This window comes from Chaetodon trifascialis, chromosome 2 (assembly GCF_039877785.1).
Source record: "Chaetodon trifascialis isolate fChaTrf1 chromosome 2, fChaTrf1.hap1, whole genome shotgun sequence".
Classification (NCBI taxonomy): Eukaryota; Metazoa; Chordata; class Actinopteri; order Chaetodontiformes; family Chaetodontidae; genus Chaetodon; species Chaetodon trifascialis.
Genome location: NC_092057.1, coordinates 28,192,769 through 28,210,778, shown reverse-complemented (window position 1 = coordinate 28,210,778; position 18,010 = coordinate 28,192,769). Strand labels below are relative to the sequence as shown.

Below are 18,010 nucleotides of genomic sequence, written 5' to 3'. Positions count from 1 at the left end.
GAGCATCCTCTCTGTTGAGGAATAGACTCCATGCTAACTCTTAAGCATACAGTAAATGAATCATTCTTAAATCTCAGTTGTAACTGTGTAACATTTTAATTAGGCTATAAGACACAGTCTAATAAACATTTCACCTCTTATCAATGTTGTGTATTTTGTACGAATATTTGCATCATGTACGCAGTTTTCAGCAAGTTCAGTCAGTTAGTCAAGTACAATTCAAATTCCACAAAAGTTGGGACGTTGTGTCTAATGCAAATAAAGACAAAATGTTCACCCTCAACAATCATGTTCTCCAATCATGTGTTCACAAAGTGGTGAACCTCACTCCATCCTCGCTTGTGAAGGACTGAGTCTTTCCAGGATGCTCCTTTCATACCCAATCATGATACTGTCACCTGTTACCAATGAACCAGTAGTCAGTAAAGTCACAATTAGATATTTCCCTCAAATTGTTCAACCCGTTGCAGTTTAGCTAAGCTTAGTTGAGGCCAGGAGGCTTCATAGTTACACTTTGTTAGCATGGATGTTTACTGTAAGTGTTGAACTGGAGCTCTAATGCCTGTGATCTACCAAAGACACAAATGACCAAACATGATGATTTCTGAATTATTTTTAGTTCATTTGACATTGTTTATTGTGAATGTGCAGCCTGCAGTGTGTGTTCAGGTCCTTGTATTGCTTTGTTGTCTGGCTGGGACCCAGCACCTGACAGAATGTGTTTTTATGCACTGACGACCATCAGGACTGTACCATTTGTCTGTTCACCTGAATGTAAATAAAGTATCCTCCCACATGCTGTATACGGCCATGCACTGTTCTGTTTGATTTCATTTATGACATAAACGTCTCATGTGTCTGCTCCAAATGTATATTGCCGGCTTTAAAAGACTAACTTTTAGGAATAGTCTTTGAATCTGCACTTTTATTTGGAATAATGATTATCACAGCAAAGTAAAATGGAACCAATCAATTTAATATCAGCAATACAGGCCACACGTAACTGTTCAATGGAAGAGCCTCAACAGAAATAAGAGGATTATTATTATTAAAAAAAGTCTTACTTCTCTTCAATCCCATGTGTGGTGTTTTTGTTACTATTTATTTGATCTTATTCAGATATTCAGTCTTATTGTCTTCACATCCTCTGTTTTCATGTCCTTGGCCATTAGAAAAGTGCTATAAAAAGTTTATTATTATAATTATAAAAATGTCTGTCAGGAAGTAATGACATGTCGACCTTGTTCATGTTCCCGGTTGACTCACACACACGTTGTCTGCTTCCTGTCCAATGACACTAGATTCTGTGTGGCGTTGGATATATGGTATAAATCAGAGCAAATGTAATGTTACTTTAACCTTCTGGTATCTGTGTCAGTGTGTACATGCTGTACTGAGATTGTCTCTATTTCAGATTTGTGTGTTGTAAACTTAGATACTGAAGAGAGTAGATTGAAGCAAGAAAGAAACTTGAGCCGAACAAGTTTTTATTCTCTTTCTCATCAAAGTGAAGAAGTACATGCTTTTTTGACTTGAATGCATCTATAACAGACAAAGTTAGCTACTCTGGCTCTTTAGCTGCTAGATGTTTGACTTTTTTCTCCAGAAATTTTTCTCAGGAAACGAGAGACCAAACACCAGCTATAGGAGAATGAAGCGTGGACTTACATGAATCAGGTTACCAGAAAGACAACTCCATATTAAGGGTAAGGTTGTCTGGAGTCTGTATCAATGTGCCACTTACATGCTCTTTAGATAACCAGCATTTTGAATGTGTGGTGGACAGTAAGCTGGAAGAGAATTTAGGAGATGCAGCTGTAAACATGCTGATCAGTAGGTTTCAAATATAAAAACCATTGCATTAAAGTTGAAGACTGTGATATACAAACAAACATGAAACAGACAGGAGGTGAGTTAATAGTAAATATGACATCATTTTGACAGAACTCACCCTAATTTATATCATTTTTCCAACAACACACTGAGACTGGGTTTAGAACAGACCACATTCTGTTGTCTCTTTACTCACCGTGTAAAAAATAAAAAAAGCCATGGATGAATTCAGAGAAATGGATACAGCAAGATGAGCCAACCATGCTATAAATTTACCCCAGTGGCCAACTGCAGTACTACAACAATGACTTCCCTACAGTCCAAAAAGCATTTTTCCCATAGACTACCATTACAGAAGCGACACTGTAAAACTATTGACAGGACACTTCAAACTGCAGAAAAGGCCAATTACTATTACTATTCGCATGTGCAGTTGGCTACCAAAAAAAAAAAAAAAAAAAACTGAAATGACTACTTTATTACAATTTGAGCCAGAAGGTACAATACAATTGGACTTTGGAGAGCCATATTAGTAAATAAAAAGACAGCAGGCCTGACAATATTTCTTGCCGTATGCATTTAGTTCTCAAAATACATCCATGATGTCAACATTCTGCCTGTGACCATGTATGATGCTGTTAACCTGCTGTTGGTAGTGGTGCCTTGATCCTAAGCTAAGCCAAGTGTTTCATTTATTCTTTTTAAGAATTATGGCCTCCTGGTGATGCTGGCTTGAGGGTCACAAAGCTGTGTCTAAATACTTTTTTCAGCATTAAATAGGGCCAAACATGAGGATTCTGAACAGAAGAACACAAATATTGGCTCCTGCAGACTTGAGTCAAAAAGTATTGGCATTGGCTCATAAAACAGGCATGAAAGTGACAGCCTAGCCGAAAATAACCTGTTTTCAAAAAAAAGGTCTGATCACTGTCTACTCTTTTTCAATGAAGGAATGAAATGAAGCTTCATCAAATCTGTTCTTGAGGTATGTTTTTGCATCTCAGTCTTTGGCCAACATACACTGAAGCATGTGGACTTCATTAGTGAAGATTTCCTTAAATTGCTGCCTCACATCATTATGTCATTGCAACAGGGCAAATGATTAGTGGAGCCTCATTCCTTCCTGATTTATTAGTACAGGGGCTGAAGAACGGATGTATGGTGTCAGAAAAAGTATCTGTGAATGTATAGATGAGCACCCTGGCCTCCACGTTGTAGAAGGACACCAGCCCCTTATCACAGTCCACGTAGATTCCAATCCGGGCCGGTCTGCCGTTTACTGTGAGGTTGGTTGAGGGTTCTGTTCGGAAGGCGTAGTCAGTCCGATCCCGCAGGCTGAGGAACCAGTAGCCATGTGCGGGGCTTACTGTGATTTTGCCCTTCCGATTGACAGACCAGCTTGCCACTCCCAGATCCCAGTCAGTCTTTTCTCCCACCTCCACCTGGAAAAGAGCAGTATGATACTATTTACCACAAAGAGGGCAGACTTTCAGCCTGTGGGCAAGCGAGCTCAAGATGCTGATTTGCATATATATGGGATTTATGTTGGTATTAAGTCAAACTTGGACATCAGATCATCAAGTTATCCACTTTTGATGGAATTTCCTCCCTTTGACCAAAGCTTTATTAACAATAGTTTACAAACTCTTGGCAAATTTGAATGTGTTTTTTTTTTTTTTTTTTTAATTTATTCTTAAATTGAAAGGATCAAGTAGAACTAATCTTCATGAAAAAGCCTTAGTTGTGATGTTGTGGATTGATGAGTGGCATGCTACATATGTCCTTCATAAAAGTAAAAATATATATCACCTATTCTTGGTGAACATATTTTAAGTTTGTGTACATTTCATTCTGCCATCATCTTCAGCTTCATACAGCACATGCATTATCCCAGTGTGACAGCAGATGATGCAAGCTACTTTTGACAACGACTGTCCAAGTTAGGATACAGCAACTTTATTGTTTGTTCGTTTTTTTTCTTTATCATCTCTTAAAAGAGTGGAACAGAGTGGCTAAAAATCTCTGCTTCTCGAATGATAAGCTGCAGCTATTTACAGTGTGAGCAATACAAACAGGGACAGCCTGCCTTTTATCATTTGACTGCGGTGTCATGACCTTAGCTAGTGAGCAACAGTGTAGTCCATATAAAAATGATTTGTGAGGGAAATAAATGTGGAAACCCTGTTCAAAATGAAACATGTGAACATGTTGTAGCATGTTGTAACCTTTGCTACACAATCACTCATGAATCTCATTGTTTTAAAGGTTTTGAGGTGCTGTCTTCTGAGGACTTTTTCACACATTAACTTGTATTAGATGTAAACACGACTGCACCTTCTTCCCATCTAAATGAGGAGGAAGCTAATGTTGAGTTAGTGTGTATAACACGGCAGGGATGACATCCTTTAGGAAATGAAACACAATTAATTATTTTTTACAGTTTGTTTCATCCCGTATAAATTAATCTGAAGTAATATTGAAATAATTAAGGAGTAAAGACTAATTCAGTTGCTCCTTTCAAATATTTAATGTTAGTTTATTAAACTTGTTGACTCTGAAGTTTTGCAGCTGGTGAGGCGTCTCATTTGTGCCCTCTATTGACTAGCCATAGCTGTAGTTGACACGTACACATTGTGTCCCACCTACCTCCCAGTAATGCCGCCCTGAGTTGAAGCCTTGGCGGGCCAGCACACACACCACCCGATCAAAGCGTTCTGGGTTGTCTGGTACTGCATGATGGCGGTCACTGCACTGCACCTTCTTCCCATCTAGTGAGACTATGAGACGTGGGTGGGCTGTGTTTGGATCTAAAGTGATGTCAGCTGACAGATTGAGAGTGACAGTAGGTGATGAAAGTAATGGACAGTGGAACCAGTGAAATATATACTATAATATGATAATATATAAGCAGCAATTCAGGTTTCAAGTCTGTTTGCATTGTGAGACAGACTTAAGGTGTGAGGGGTGTGGCCTTTCTAAAATGACATTTTTGGGCTTTAATTACAGCGCCACCATCTGGCCAAATGGGCTCACATTTGTTGGGAAGCACATGCACTTAATTTCCAGTTACTGCGGTGAGTTGCATATTTCTACCTCATTCTATCTTAAGGCAATTTGAGCTAATGCAGCAGAAAAAAGAATAATTCTAGTAATGATAAAACCAGCACAAACACAGAAGAGGCAGTGCCCGAATGAACCAGCACACAGCAGGGTTCTGCTTCTGCGGGGGCTTGAATCCTAATGACACTACATATGACAACTGAGGGATGACAACCCAAGGCCCAATGTCTTTAACACTTACCTGCATATTCTTGAACCCTCCGTACCTCTGCAACAAAACACAATATTTTTAGTTTTTGATTTTCATTGTATTGATTCATTGAGTTCAACAGGATCAGAAAAACTTCAAATAAACATTTTTGCTGAAGCGCATCAGAATCTTACTTGGGTTGGGCCTGAGTGCAGACTGGTTCAATAAGGATCGCTGGCCTGTTAATTAGGGGAAAGAACAACAGTACTGTTTGGTGTTTCTTGAACAGTTCAGCCTTTATCAGTGAACATATGATCATCAGATTCTGTTGGCATAGTAACACGTGAAGATGCTGCTGCAGGACAATGCACTGAAATATGCAAAATTTAAGAATCCATCTTTGGTCTTCATCATAAATTTGAGTTGTTAATGTTTTAAGACCGTAAAATGATCCACTTAAATTCAACATCTGTACTTCACTCTTGGTCTGAATGAAGACTTACAGACTTCTGGCAGTTTCCGCATTTCTTCCTGAAAGTTCTCCATCAAATGATTGACAGTCCTGAGAATGACACCTGAAGTAAGCTCAGACACCACAGAGACACTGGACCAGTCCTTAGTCTGTGGAGGGGTGGACAGGGAGGGGAACACCTGCAGAGAGAGAGAATGTCAAAAACAGATGTGGCTTCAATTAGTGCTGTCAAAAATAACGTGTTATTAACGCGTTAACGCAAATCAATTTTAACGGCGTCATTTTTTTATCGTGATTAACGCTTTGTGACCTAGTGAACTTGTAGTTTTTTTACAAGCTGTGGCCACTGCTAGTAATGTTACAAAAACTGCAGGATCTGATTGTAAACCGGAAACAAAACAATAGGCATGCCCCACGCACGTGTTTGGTCTTGCCTGCTCGCTAGCTGTAAAAGAGTAGGCTACCGGTTTGTGTGGATGTCAAGCGCAAAACGTCGAAATGGATGCGAATAAGATTCTGAATGGAAAGTTTAGTTTCAAGAAGTTGCCAGATGGGTCGACTGACGAGACCAAAGTTATCTGTGTGTATTGTTGGTGTGAACTGAATTATCACCGTAGCACATCAAGTCTGAAATACCACTTGATGGCCAAACACACGGCTAATGTGAATTCTCCGCCACTTCCTTGTCAAAACCAGGCGACAATGGATGGCTTTCGACGGAGGCATATGGATACCACAACTAAAAACAAGCTTACTGCAGCCATAGCCAAGTAATGTTCATTCTTTCTGGAGAGGAATAAGAGGCTGGGTTGATAAACCTCTGGTGAATAAACAGAAGAGCATCAAAGTCTGACTGCTTGTATGTTCAGAGGAAACTTAAGAAAGGAAAGTTTAAGCCACGGTTTACCTGCACTATAGACTTATTTATTTTGTCATCTGTTTATTGACAGTGTTAAATTGTGTGAGATTTGATTCATTCAAATGTGAATCACTGCTCAAAGTGAGAATGTTAGTGTGAAATATAACACTACACGTTGTTTTCAATAAAAAACATTTGCACAAAGCAAGCCTATCCACTTTTCCATGTTGATAAGAGTATTAAGATGATAATTCAAGGGACATTTAGAATAGATGAAAATGTGCGATAATTTGCGATTAATCGTGAGTTAACTATGACATTCATGAGATTAATTGCGATTATTTTATATGACATATTTTAATCGATAGACAGCACTAGCTTCAACAGTTAGAAATAAAAACATTAGATATTACAGATTGTCCCATTGGTGATAATTTGTTGAGGCCTCTAAACAGAGACTAATAAGAGTCCAGCTGGCTCCAGCAGGCAGTGATAAAAATAATTGACTCATTCATCCATACCTTGAAAAAGTATATGTAATCTTCAGACAGAGCCAGCTGGCTGAGCGCTGATCTCCTCTTTTTCAGTTCAGTTATCTCTTCCTCCATCTCTCTCAGCAGGCGCTGAGCTCTGTGCTCAGCAGCTCGCAGAGTCATCTCGATCACCTGAGGTTAACAGGAAAAATGTATTTCATGCAGCTTAATATTACTCAAAATGCTAATTTCTGTCGAGGACTTGCCTACTTTGATTTCAATGAACATGTTGTTGATATAACACAGCCCAAACAGCTTCCTCAGATGCATTGACATGTAACACAAATGGCACCTCAAGATCAGGATATGACATTTCTGAGTGATCTGACATTGTGTTGAGTTGGTTTGCTTTTGATCTACTCGTCCACTATATGCCCCGATCTCATGAAATAGATGTCAAAGGTGTTCTTCTCTCCACTCATGTGATCCCCATGGCACTATGAAGTCTCTGCATGCCCCAGTAACAAAACCCTAATGCTATGATTTACTTTGATCAAGCAGCGAGTGATGATTTCAGATGTGTGGTGTATTGTTTATATTTTAGTATTGGATCAAATAACAATGAGTGGGACAGAATGTGTGAAATATCTATGTAAGTACTGAAAACACAGTGAAATTTTATAATTATTATTTTAATTGTGTAGAAAACCAAGACAATTAGCCAGTGAATGTTGAAAAGTGGGACATTTTAGTGTTGGACTTGGGACACCCAGATTGAAACCAAGACAAACTTGGACATCTGGTCACTGGAAGCACAGCAATGCATAACAAGGGCAATCCATTTGAGACTATAAACCTCCTTGAACTGTGCGGAAACAGCAAGATTTATGTCACTCTGTCAGAATGAGTCACCAAGTCCATCTGCATTTTTGAAACTTTTAATGATAAATGCCCACAGTTCAAAACAAGCGCTTATGTGCTTTCCTCCTGAAGAGAAGTCTAATGAAAACACTTTATTCACAGTAAACAGGCATTCAGGTAAGTCATATCTTAAAAATGTACTCAATATTTACATTTTAGATAAGTTTACATATATGTAGTAAAGTAATTTTACTGGGTATATTGATAGTATAAAATATTTCAGTCCACTACAAAAACAGAAAAGCTGTGAGTTTTTGTTCTAAGATTCTCTCTATACTTTCTGTGTCAGTGTTATTTACCTCTAAGACTTCAGCTTGGCAGCGCTCCACACTGGAGATCAGCTTAGAAAACGCTCGAACAGCTCCATCTGTCTCTCTTTCAGCAGCAGCCTGAGTAAAAGATGAAAACCGAACAATGTGAGGGGTTTATGGCAGGTTGGAGGATATTTAGTGACAGGGCTGGGAAAAACCTCTATAAACAAGTATTAAATCATGGGGAGTAAGTGTGCTGCAATCAGGAGGCCTGGGATTTCTAGCACCACCTCTGCCACCATGCACCATGGTAACATTAACATGTCAGATGGTGCAATTGATCCCAATCTGATCTATTTTCATTTCAGCATCTCTGTATGAGAAAATGAAAGATGTTGGCATATTTTAGATAAGTCTCTTAACAACACATTAAAACATTGTCTGAATTATTTTAACTGTACTACTACTACTACTGTACTACTTTTAGCGTAGTATTTAAGTGTTTTTTCCTTCAAAAGATGTTTTCAGTATTCTGGGGTGTGTGTGTGTGTGTGGGGGGGGGGGGGGGGTAGTCAGGAGGATATTGCTGGTGTAGTGGCACCAGTCTGTCTGCTCATAAACGCTGGGAAAACACTGCACACAAAAACTTTGGCAGACTGGTGGCATTGTTATAACTATGACAAGCAACTCCAAATAATAAGAAATTCCAATAAAATAGGTTTTGTTTGTAGAAAAAAGACAATCCCAGTGCAAACTGTTGCCTGTGTGATTCTCAAACATGTCTACAGTCTTAAACCAGGACTCAACCTAAAAATGATCCACCGTGTTGCAGACTGGAAGCTCACCTGTATCTCTCGCAGGGAGTTGTGTATGTCCTCCACTTTCCTCTCTTTGTCAGAGATGAGATCCTTCAGCTCCACCTCTGAAATACCTAACTGGGACTGGAGAGGATAGATAACACACTTATGATTAACCTAACTGTGCACAACCAATAACCACTACCAGCCTCATCCAAACCCTGAGGCCTATCACATATTCTGTGCCAGGTGCATAGAGCGTGTGACATACAAGCTTTAATAGATTAGAATTTCCATGGCTGCAAGCAAAAGTATAAGATGGTCAATAACCATTTTCTTGTTCCAAAGAATGCATTTGTCAAGATTTTGGTGTTTCTTCTTCAGAAATGTAATGTAATGTAATGTGCTCTTGCACATTACATTACATTACATTTCATTAGCACAATCCCTACTGTTGCTCTTTGCATTATTGCACATATTCCATATATAACATGTCTTATCCTCACCTTACACTAAATAATTTATGTATAGGATATCCATGTAGTTATAGCATCTTTCAAATCATTATTATGTCTTTTGTTAGTAGATAAATGTTCAATTCAATATGCCTTTATTCATCCCGTGAGGGGAAATTCCAATTCACAGCAGACAGAATGTTAAAAGACAACAAGTGCATGCACATTAACACAGCAAATATATACAAAAGGGTGGGATAGAAAGAGAAATGTCATCCTAAAAAAAATTGTAAATAGTATTTACAGACTGTTATGTACTGACAGACTTTTATGTACTGAAATATTGCACATATTATTATACATATTATTGTACTGATTACTTGGAGCAGTTTCTGTTGTACAGTCTGACAGCTGCAGGAAGGAATGACCTGCGATACCGCTCCTTCACACACTTTGGATGTAGCATCCTGTCACTGATGGAGCTCCTCAGTTCAGTGAGTGTGTGTTAGAGGGGGTGGGAGTCATTGTCTGTCATGGAGGACAGCTTGGCTGTCATCCTCCTCTCCCCCACCTCCTCCACCTGTTCCAGAGGGCATCCCAGGACAGAGCTGGCCTTCCTGATGAGTTTGTCCAGTCTCTTCCTGTCAGCTGCTGTGATGCTGCTCCCCCAGCAGACTACACCATAGAACAAGGCAGAGGCCACAACAGAGTCATAGAAGGTCTTCAGGAGTGCCCCCCGCACCCCAAAAGACCTCAGCCTCCTGAGCAGTTAGTCTGCTCTGTCCATATAAAGTGCAGTGGTGTTATGAGTCCAGTGGGGTAGCAGTACCAGTTGCTTTCAGTCACTTCATTTCCACTGTGCCGGAGTCAAATTCATGGTTTTGCTGTCTACCACAAAGTCACAAATCTTTGCTATAATCTACAAAGAAGTCTGTCTTCAGTGAAAATAAGATTTTTGTCCACAGTTGGACAGCTATGCTGAACAGACTGACACACACAGACAAATACCTTTTTGATGTGCCACTCTCTCTTGGCAGGGATGACGTTGTGTCCTCGGTGCTCTGCTGTTTCCACACAGACGCTGCAGATGCAGATGTTGTCAGTGCGACAGAAGAGATCCAGACCTCTCAGGTGGATGGGACACAGAGGCAGACTGGGGGAAGAGTCACTGGGACCACTCAGAGTGTACCTGTTGTGATTAAAATGAAGTCATGACATTGTTACTGAAATGCTGATAATTTCGCTGCTATCAAAAATGATTAAAACAGTGCTTCAGCTGAAAGCAGTATGTAGTATGATTATTCTTATATAGTATGATTATTCTTACCTGTTTTCACTGGAACAATAAATCCATAAGCCATAGAAAGTGTATGTATCTTTTATGGGATATGGTAATCAAACAAACAAGCAAAAGCTCAGAGGGGTACAAACACAGCACTCAGCAGACCATCTTCCAGGGTCGCTGAGATGTCCCTCTTAGCAGTCCTGTCAAGTTTCTCATTACTTGTTTTGGCCTGCCTGCCCGGTGCTGAGAGGGATGTGGACGTGTATAACTAGCCGTAGTACTGAACCACTGGGAGGATGATCAGTGCATCTTTTAAGGAGTTCCTATGTGCTTGCTGACTCTTCATTGACACACCACACACTTCTGCTAACTAGGCTGGCTAGTGTCACTCAGGTTGTGTCATTAGCTACACTTGCTGGCTAGCTCTAGGTATGACACTACCTGGCAATGCCTGTTCCTCCCTTGGCCATGGTCAAGGTCACCTGTGATGGCTGATACCACTGCTATCTGTGCTGCTTGTTGCAACCATAGCAGAGGCCTTGTGTTGCTGATGCCTGACTGGCACAGTACACTTACACTAACCATAGGCCGCACCCTAATCACGAAAATAATTGGCGGATTTATCAGTAATATAAATACTTGTTGCAGCAATACTCTTAATTAATACCACCGTCAAGGTTAAAACAACAATACAGAAAAACAAAACCGTAAAAAACATATGACTGTGACATTTGCAGTTCCTCAGACCCACATCAGGCTCAGAGTATACAGTATGTGGTGGCCTCAAACCACCAAATTGAAAAGATATGCCAAAAATTGCATCCGATAAAGTTGCTCTGAAATATTTTGGATGACCTTCATAGACTCTATGTGTAACGTTTGACAGTTTCTGTCTCTGGTGGTAGTACTCAGTGGCATGACACATACATTACTAATTTATGCCTGGATTGTGCATTTTTCTACAAATATTAAGATAAAAAAAATAACAAAATAAAAACAAACAAGCAAAACAGAATATCATTATTGGTTCAGTGCTTATTCTTTGATCTTTCTGCTCATGCCACCATCTGGTCAATGTCAAAGCCTAACATGCTGATGGTCATTCATCTCATTCCTCACATTCATGCCATGAGACTTCATACTCTGGCCTCTAGGGGCCACTGGTGAGCCTTGTTGCTGTATTCCACTTTTCCCTGTCTCAGAATGTTTGCTTGTTGTCATTTTACACCCAGCATTAATATCATAAACTCATAAATGTTTCAGTTTTTAAAAGTTCAGTTTTCATTCACTTCCATTTCGATGTTTACAATTATCCATTTGTTTGTTTGTTTTGCTACAGATGCTACAGTTGAATCAAGCCCATTTTAGCGTGTTCTAAGCAGTGTAGTGTGGTACCTGCGGGGAGGTGAGTAGGCTGGAGGCGGGTCATGGTGCTCATTGTTCTGAGCCTGGAAGGACAGGTGAGCATTGACTGGACTGGGGCTTTGTGGGTGATGGTCACTGGGATTGGTGGTAGTGGTGTGAGGCACAGCGGGAGCCGGCAGCTGTTGAAAACGGGTCATCATCTCAGCAAAGACGCTCTCAGGCATCTCACCTGGCCTCTGGGCCAGAGACAGGGTGGAGTGATGATGGTGAGGATGTGAGTTGGGCTCCTCCACTGCTCCTCCACCTCTTCCATCCTTTGGAATTCCAGCATTGGCCATCCACTTGAACTGCTCAGTGATTTCCTTCAGAGTGCGGTTGATATGAAGCTCTGGTCGCTTGCGGAAGGACTCCTTACAGAGGGGACATTGGTAGCTCTTAACGCCACTTCCTCCTCCTTCTCCTCCTCTTCTTCCATCCCAGTAGGCGGAGATGCAGGCCTGACAGAAGCTGTGGCCACATGGCGTTGAGACTGGGTTGTTGAACACATCCAGACAGATCGAGCAGGTGAACTGGTCTTCAGACAGAAAGGCAGCAGCCAGCGCCATAGCCACCCAGTGTTAAGCTCTACAAAAGATAGTGTTGACATGAGAAAGAAAAATGTAATTCAGGGCAGAGAAAACCACACTGACAGACATACTATATTCTTGATGTGTTTTGGTTTTGAAATAAGAAGCTATGTCAAACCTGTTGCATAACACATACATTTTCCATAATTGCAGGGATTGTTAGAAACAACTGATAAAGTGAAATACATTTGCAGTTTGCACTCACAATCTGCATGTACACCACAGATTCTGAAAAAGTCGGGATACTATATGTGTACAAGTACTTAACATAATGCAGGCTAAACAGCAATCTATTAGAGATGCTACCGAGTGCAGGTGATTTTAATACCAATCGTGTGAAAGGCGTTTTAGGATGAAACTCCTTGAAAGACAGAGCAGTCTTTTAACACTTAGCCTATTTCTTAAATGATATGAATCCTAGACCTAACCTACAATGAATCCAGCTTCTGACCCGATCCAAGGACTGCCTACCGCAGTGAATGCGGCCCCACAACACCTGCAGTAGCATGGAAACATTGTACTCCTGTCAGTGTGCAGGAGGCGTGTGAGCCTGTCTGAATGACTGTGTGCCTCCTGCACTTATACACACCCACACTAACACTAACACTCACTGAAACAAAACAAGTGAGTAGTTTCGCAAGATCAGGAAATTCAGGCTTGGTTGGAACATTTAGATTCCATCTGCTGACCACGAAGTCATCATTACAATGTTAAATATGGCAACAAACTCAAAACTTGGAAGTCATCCACTTTGTGTTTGTTCTGCACTGAGAACATGATTGTACCATCAACGCATAAGTCTGCTGCTGTTTTTCTGATCAGACCAAAAACAACAATGAATTGGTCCTATTAACAAGTACTGTGTGTGTGTATTCAAAGCCTGTCTTCTCTGTGCCAAAGAGCTCAATTGTTGTCCAAAAACTAGGTGACATGCTCCTCACGACACACACATACACTGTGGTTTAATGTGACTCAGTGTGACACACACTATCCTGCTGCCACATACGTTCACTGGAACACATGGATTCATCTGTCACTCAAAATAGTTCCTAACAAATGCACATTTCCTCCTGCATGAGTAACGTTTGTTATAAACTGCAGTGACCAGCTGCTACAGAAAATTACTCAGCCTAAACTGTTTTCATGTTTTTTGATTTATTTATTCAGAAGGAACAAAGAGGAAAGAAGTGATTGCCACAGAGAGGGTAGAGCTATATTAACAAATGAGTGTTTGTCTCTTAATACAGCCTAAAATTCAACTAGGTTGTTGAAGAGAAAAGTAAAATTATTAAAGTAAATCCTTATCCTGCTTACACACATTTGCTCGCTATGAAGAGTACTACTCAGGCTGTTCTGAAGAAGTTGTGGAATGTCTTGCGTCCCCAGAGCTTTGTCAAGCCTGAGAAATGAACCTTGCTGATGTCACAATGATTTCAGCACGGTTATGTCATCTTGGGTTTGGAAACTACACATTTTAACAAAACGCTTCCGTTACAGGCAGGATGTGAGTAGATGTGGGCCTTAATCAGGCGGGTGGGTCGAACAAAAGAAGCCATCGAGTTGCACTGAGGAAAATGTGGAGTTCACTGTTTTTTCTGGGGACTAAAAATTTGAGCTTCTGCTGCTTCATTTAGTCTATTCTTTCATATTTTTTATACTATTCAACTTTGCAATGATTTGGGAGACTTCATGACTTGAGAGACACATTTTATTTGCAGTGTTGGTGCCAGACACAGTGTCTGCATCATCAGATGTTTATTTTATTATTTTATCATCACACACACACACACACACACACACACACACACACACACACACACACACACACACACACACACACACACACACCACATGTGAGGTTTTCATCTTACACCATAACCACTACTTACCTACTTACTCTTCACTCTAGAATGTCATAATTTACATTATGGGACCTGCATGTTGTCCCCACAAGTAAGATGAGTCCCCACAGTGTGACTGTGTAAACAGGTTTAAGTCCCCACAACGTGAGTTATACATGGACACACACACACACACACACACACACACACACACACACACACACACACACACACACACACACACACACACACACACACAAGTCTATTTTTTAGATTAAGTCTAACTTCAATCTAAATCTTAAAGTTAATCCCAAATGTAAACATAACCCAGAACTAAGCCTCAGATTTCTATTCCTAATCACATCCAAAACACACGCACACACACTATCATGCGGCACGACAGGTAACACTGGTGAAACACAGCTAAAGAGGTTAGGCATGAGGTAAACACCCTGAGCATAATGCTCATAGCTGGAATAGAGAAAAGAGGTTGATTGTGTGTTTCTTCTGTGATATTTGGAGGTATTCAGAGGTTTGGAGCAGTGTGTAAATTAATATATCTTCCGTTTCTCATTTGTAGTATTCTCTAAATCAAATAACTCAGGATATTCTTGGATTTTGTGTGTGTGTGTGTGCGTGCGTGCGTGCGTGCGTGCGTGCGTGCGTGTGTGTTTGAATAGTTTTGTACACAATGCTTTACTGACCAGATTTAGACTTAGACTTAGAGGATAGCTGGTTAAAGGGCGGCTCCAGACCTCTGAATCTCCACCAACAGATTTATTGAAGTAATCCAATATTTGTGGCATTCTAATAAAATAACAATCAAATGTTTTACAGAATATACTTATCGGCTGTCCTACCCAGAGTCAGATATGAACATAGAAATTTCCTCTCTGTGAATCACGAAGGCTGCTCAGTACACTCAGCCGACCTGCTCACCTCAGAAACGCGAGCTGCTGCTCCAGGAACTGTCACATCCAACACATGTTTAAACTTCTTCCTCTTTGGTCTCATGTTTCAGATGCAGTTTGGGGTTATACAATACAGCTCTACATCACCTGTCAACAGTACCATTCCGTACATTGCTACATATTGAGAAATCACTCATGCGCTGGGTTCTGCTTGGTGAAACTGTAAAGCTACAATAGGCCTGATGCCAATATATTCCATTCATTTAGTTGATGCTCTTGTAAGCATGTGTACTCAACCTCGATAGGAACAAGCGATATGATTGTAACAGGTGTAATTTGTGATTTCTACACTTTCACTGAAAGATGTCTCCTCATTTCCACAAACACCCATTAAATGGCTTTTCACATTTTTCCACACAATACAATGATGTAACACTGAAAAAGGCTGCACACACAACAAACACTATGGTCAGCTTGAACCTTTTAAGACCACTCACAAAAACATGTTGTCCATGCTTTTCTCCTGATAAGGATGGAGCGTTACTCTAAGCGCCAGAGCTAGCGTGTACTTACTATTGTCTGTTATCTCACTCAGAGTACTGGATTTGAGATAAAAGACAATGGTGAAGAAAACCTTTGGGTTCTGCAAATGAACAATAGGCTGCTGTTTAGTCCATTAGCATCAGATAGTATCCAGACACTAAAAAGAAGACTTTGTGCTATGGTAATAAACAATGTGTGATTAATCATAGTTAAACACCCCTTACCTGCTCTGAGGACTGAAGAGAATTTCTGTGTGTCAGTAAACAGTTTCAGCGTATATCCAAGACTTTCTCAGTGCCTCTCTCCCTTCCCGTACTTTTGTCTCCTCCTATTAATCTTTGGGTCTGCTTGTCAGTTGTTACATTCCTCTTCTTTTTCCTTCCTTCCTTTCATCTGTCATTGTGCTGGTGACCCCACCCTCTTAACCCCCCCACCCACAAAGTTTATCCAAACCAACCTGCTTGACAGGTGCAGCTGAACAGGTATGCCTTTTTCAACCAATCTCTCTCTCTCTCTCTCTCTCTCTCTCTCTCTCTCTCTCTCTCTCTCTCTCTCTCTCTCTCTCTCTCTCTCTCTTTCATCGTGGGTGACTTCAATCATTCAACCATCCCAACCTGAAGACCGTACACCCCAAATTCCCCCTACATGTCTCCTGAGGAACCATGTTTACACCAACATGTCTGAGGCACACAGAACACATAGCACGGTAGCATAACTCAGCTTGGCTGCATGCCATCTTATTGTCAGAGATGTGTGAATTACTGATGTCACATGTGTGAGCTGATTGCCCTCACTCATTAGCTGCCAGGCATTTCACCTGGGGAGAAGAGGTTTTTGACATGCCACGAGCAAGATGCCAAAGTCAAGACATTTTGGAGATAAAAGAGAGCAGAGATTGTCTCACATGCCACTTAAAAATAAAACTTAAAACTTGTTTCAAATTCAAAGTAAACCCACAGCACTTAGTGTAGACAGCTTCTGTTGCAGCTGCAGCAGCAGACCTCCTCAGTTTAAGGAGGTGCCAGCGCATCTCTGAGGGGGCGCGAGAACCACGACAGAGCGGCTCCTGAGGAATGTAAAGAGAGACGTATGACACACCAGGTCCACGTGAGCTGACCATGGAAAGAAGGAACTGTGACCAACTACACACACACACACACACGCACGCACGCACGCACGCACGCACGCACACACACACATTGTGTTTATATCACTTGTGGGGACATTACATAGACTTACATTCATTTTCTGGAGCCTTACCCTAACCCTAACCTAACCATAACCACTATTTGCCTGTTCCTAACCCTGTACCTACTCTAACCTTACCTAACCCGTAACCCTATCCTCAGTCTGCACCCTAAAATTTAATGATTTACATTAAGGGGACCTGCATTTTGTCCCCATAAGGGAGGTGAGTCCCCACAATGTGACTGTGTAAACAGATTTTTGTCCCCACAACGTGATAAATACCTGGTCACACACACACACACACACACACACACACACACACACACACACACACACACACACACACACACACACACACACACACACGCACACACCACATTTAGGACAGGTTACATTCACATGAGGACGTTTAGGTGTTTAGGCAACGTTTTTGCATCTAATGCTGCACGCAGACAGGCACAAAGCTATAGACTTGCTAGCCTTAGATGTAAGATGTATCATGAACCTAGATTACTGCAGCAACTAAAGAATTGGGGGCTCATCTGGAATATGAAATGCAGTGTGTGTTGATCAGATGGTGTCATAGTTTTTGTAACATTATCACATGATGAGTGTGCTGCGGTTCTATTAGCATGTAGTCAGACTCGCTGGCCAGACATGTTCAGTGTGCTGGGGCTGTCACAGTAGCTGGCATTGAGTAGGTGAACATTATGTTAGCATGTGGTTCACTCTGGCAGCACATTAGTTTTAAAGTTCAGGCTTTGTGTCAGAGTTCTGCAGTAGGCCGGCGTCTTTGGCTTTTGTTTAGGCAGTGACACTTTGTGGGGTTAAATACAACCTACTCTATGCTTTGGATATTGTGTGCTTGCGTCTGAGTGGTTAGATTGTTGGATTTAGCTTAGAGTGATTGATTTGATAATTATCTTGCAGATCATTTTGT

At 40.9% G+C, this 18,010-nt stretch overlaps 1 protein-coding gene across 1 annotated transcript; it reads right to left on the bottom strand.

The window, feature by feature from the left end:
• Positions 1-2,744: 2,744 nt before the first annotated feature.
• Positions 2,745-16,223, bottom strand: LOC139340169 (E3 ubiquitin-protein ligase TRIM39-like). Its single transcript, XM_070975821.1, has 11 exons — positions 16,107-16,223; positions 11,992-12,583; positions 10,320-10,500; positions 8,905-9,000; positions 8,108-8,197; positions 6,936-7,079; positions 5,587-5,734; positions 5,278-5,322; positions 5,135-5,161; positions 4,480-4,655; positions 2,745-3,275 (listed from the first exon to the last, which is right to left on the bottom strand). The coding sequence occupies exons 2-11, from the start codon at positions 12,564-12,566 to the stop codon at positions 2,910-2,912; spliced, it is 1,848 nt and encodes a 615-aa protein (XP_070831922.1). The 5' UTR covers positions 12,567-12,583; positions 16,107-16,223; the 3' UTR covers positions 2,745-2,909.
• Between the last annotated feature and the right edge of the window lie 1,787 nt (positions 16,224-18,010).

Coding starts and splice junctions, on each gene's coding strand:
- LOC139340169 (XM_070975821.1), bottom strand. CDS start 12,566: ATGGCGCTGGCTGCTGCCTTTCTGTCTGAAGACCAGTTCACCTGCTCG. Junction 7,080..8,107: donor GCCAAGCTGAAGTCTTAGAG/GTAAATAACACT, acceptor TGTTAACCTCAG/GTGATCGAGATGACTCTGCG. Junction 5,735..6,935: donor ATTACATATACTTTTTCAAG/GTATGGATGAAT, acceptor CTCTCTCTGCAG/GTGTTCCCCTCCCTGTCCAC.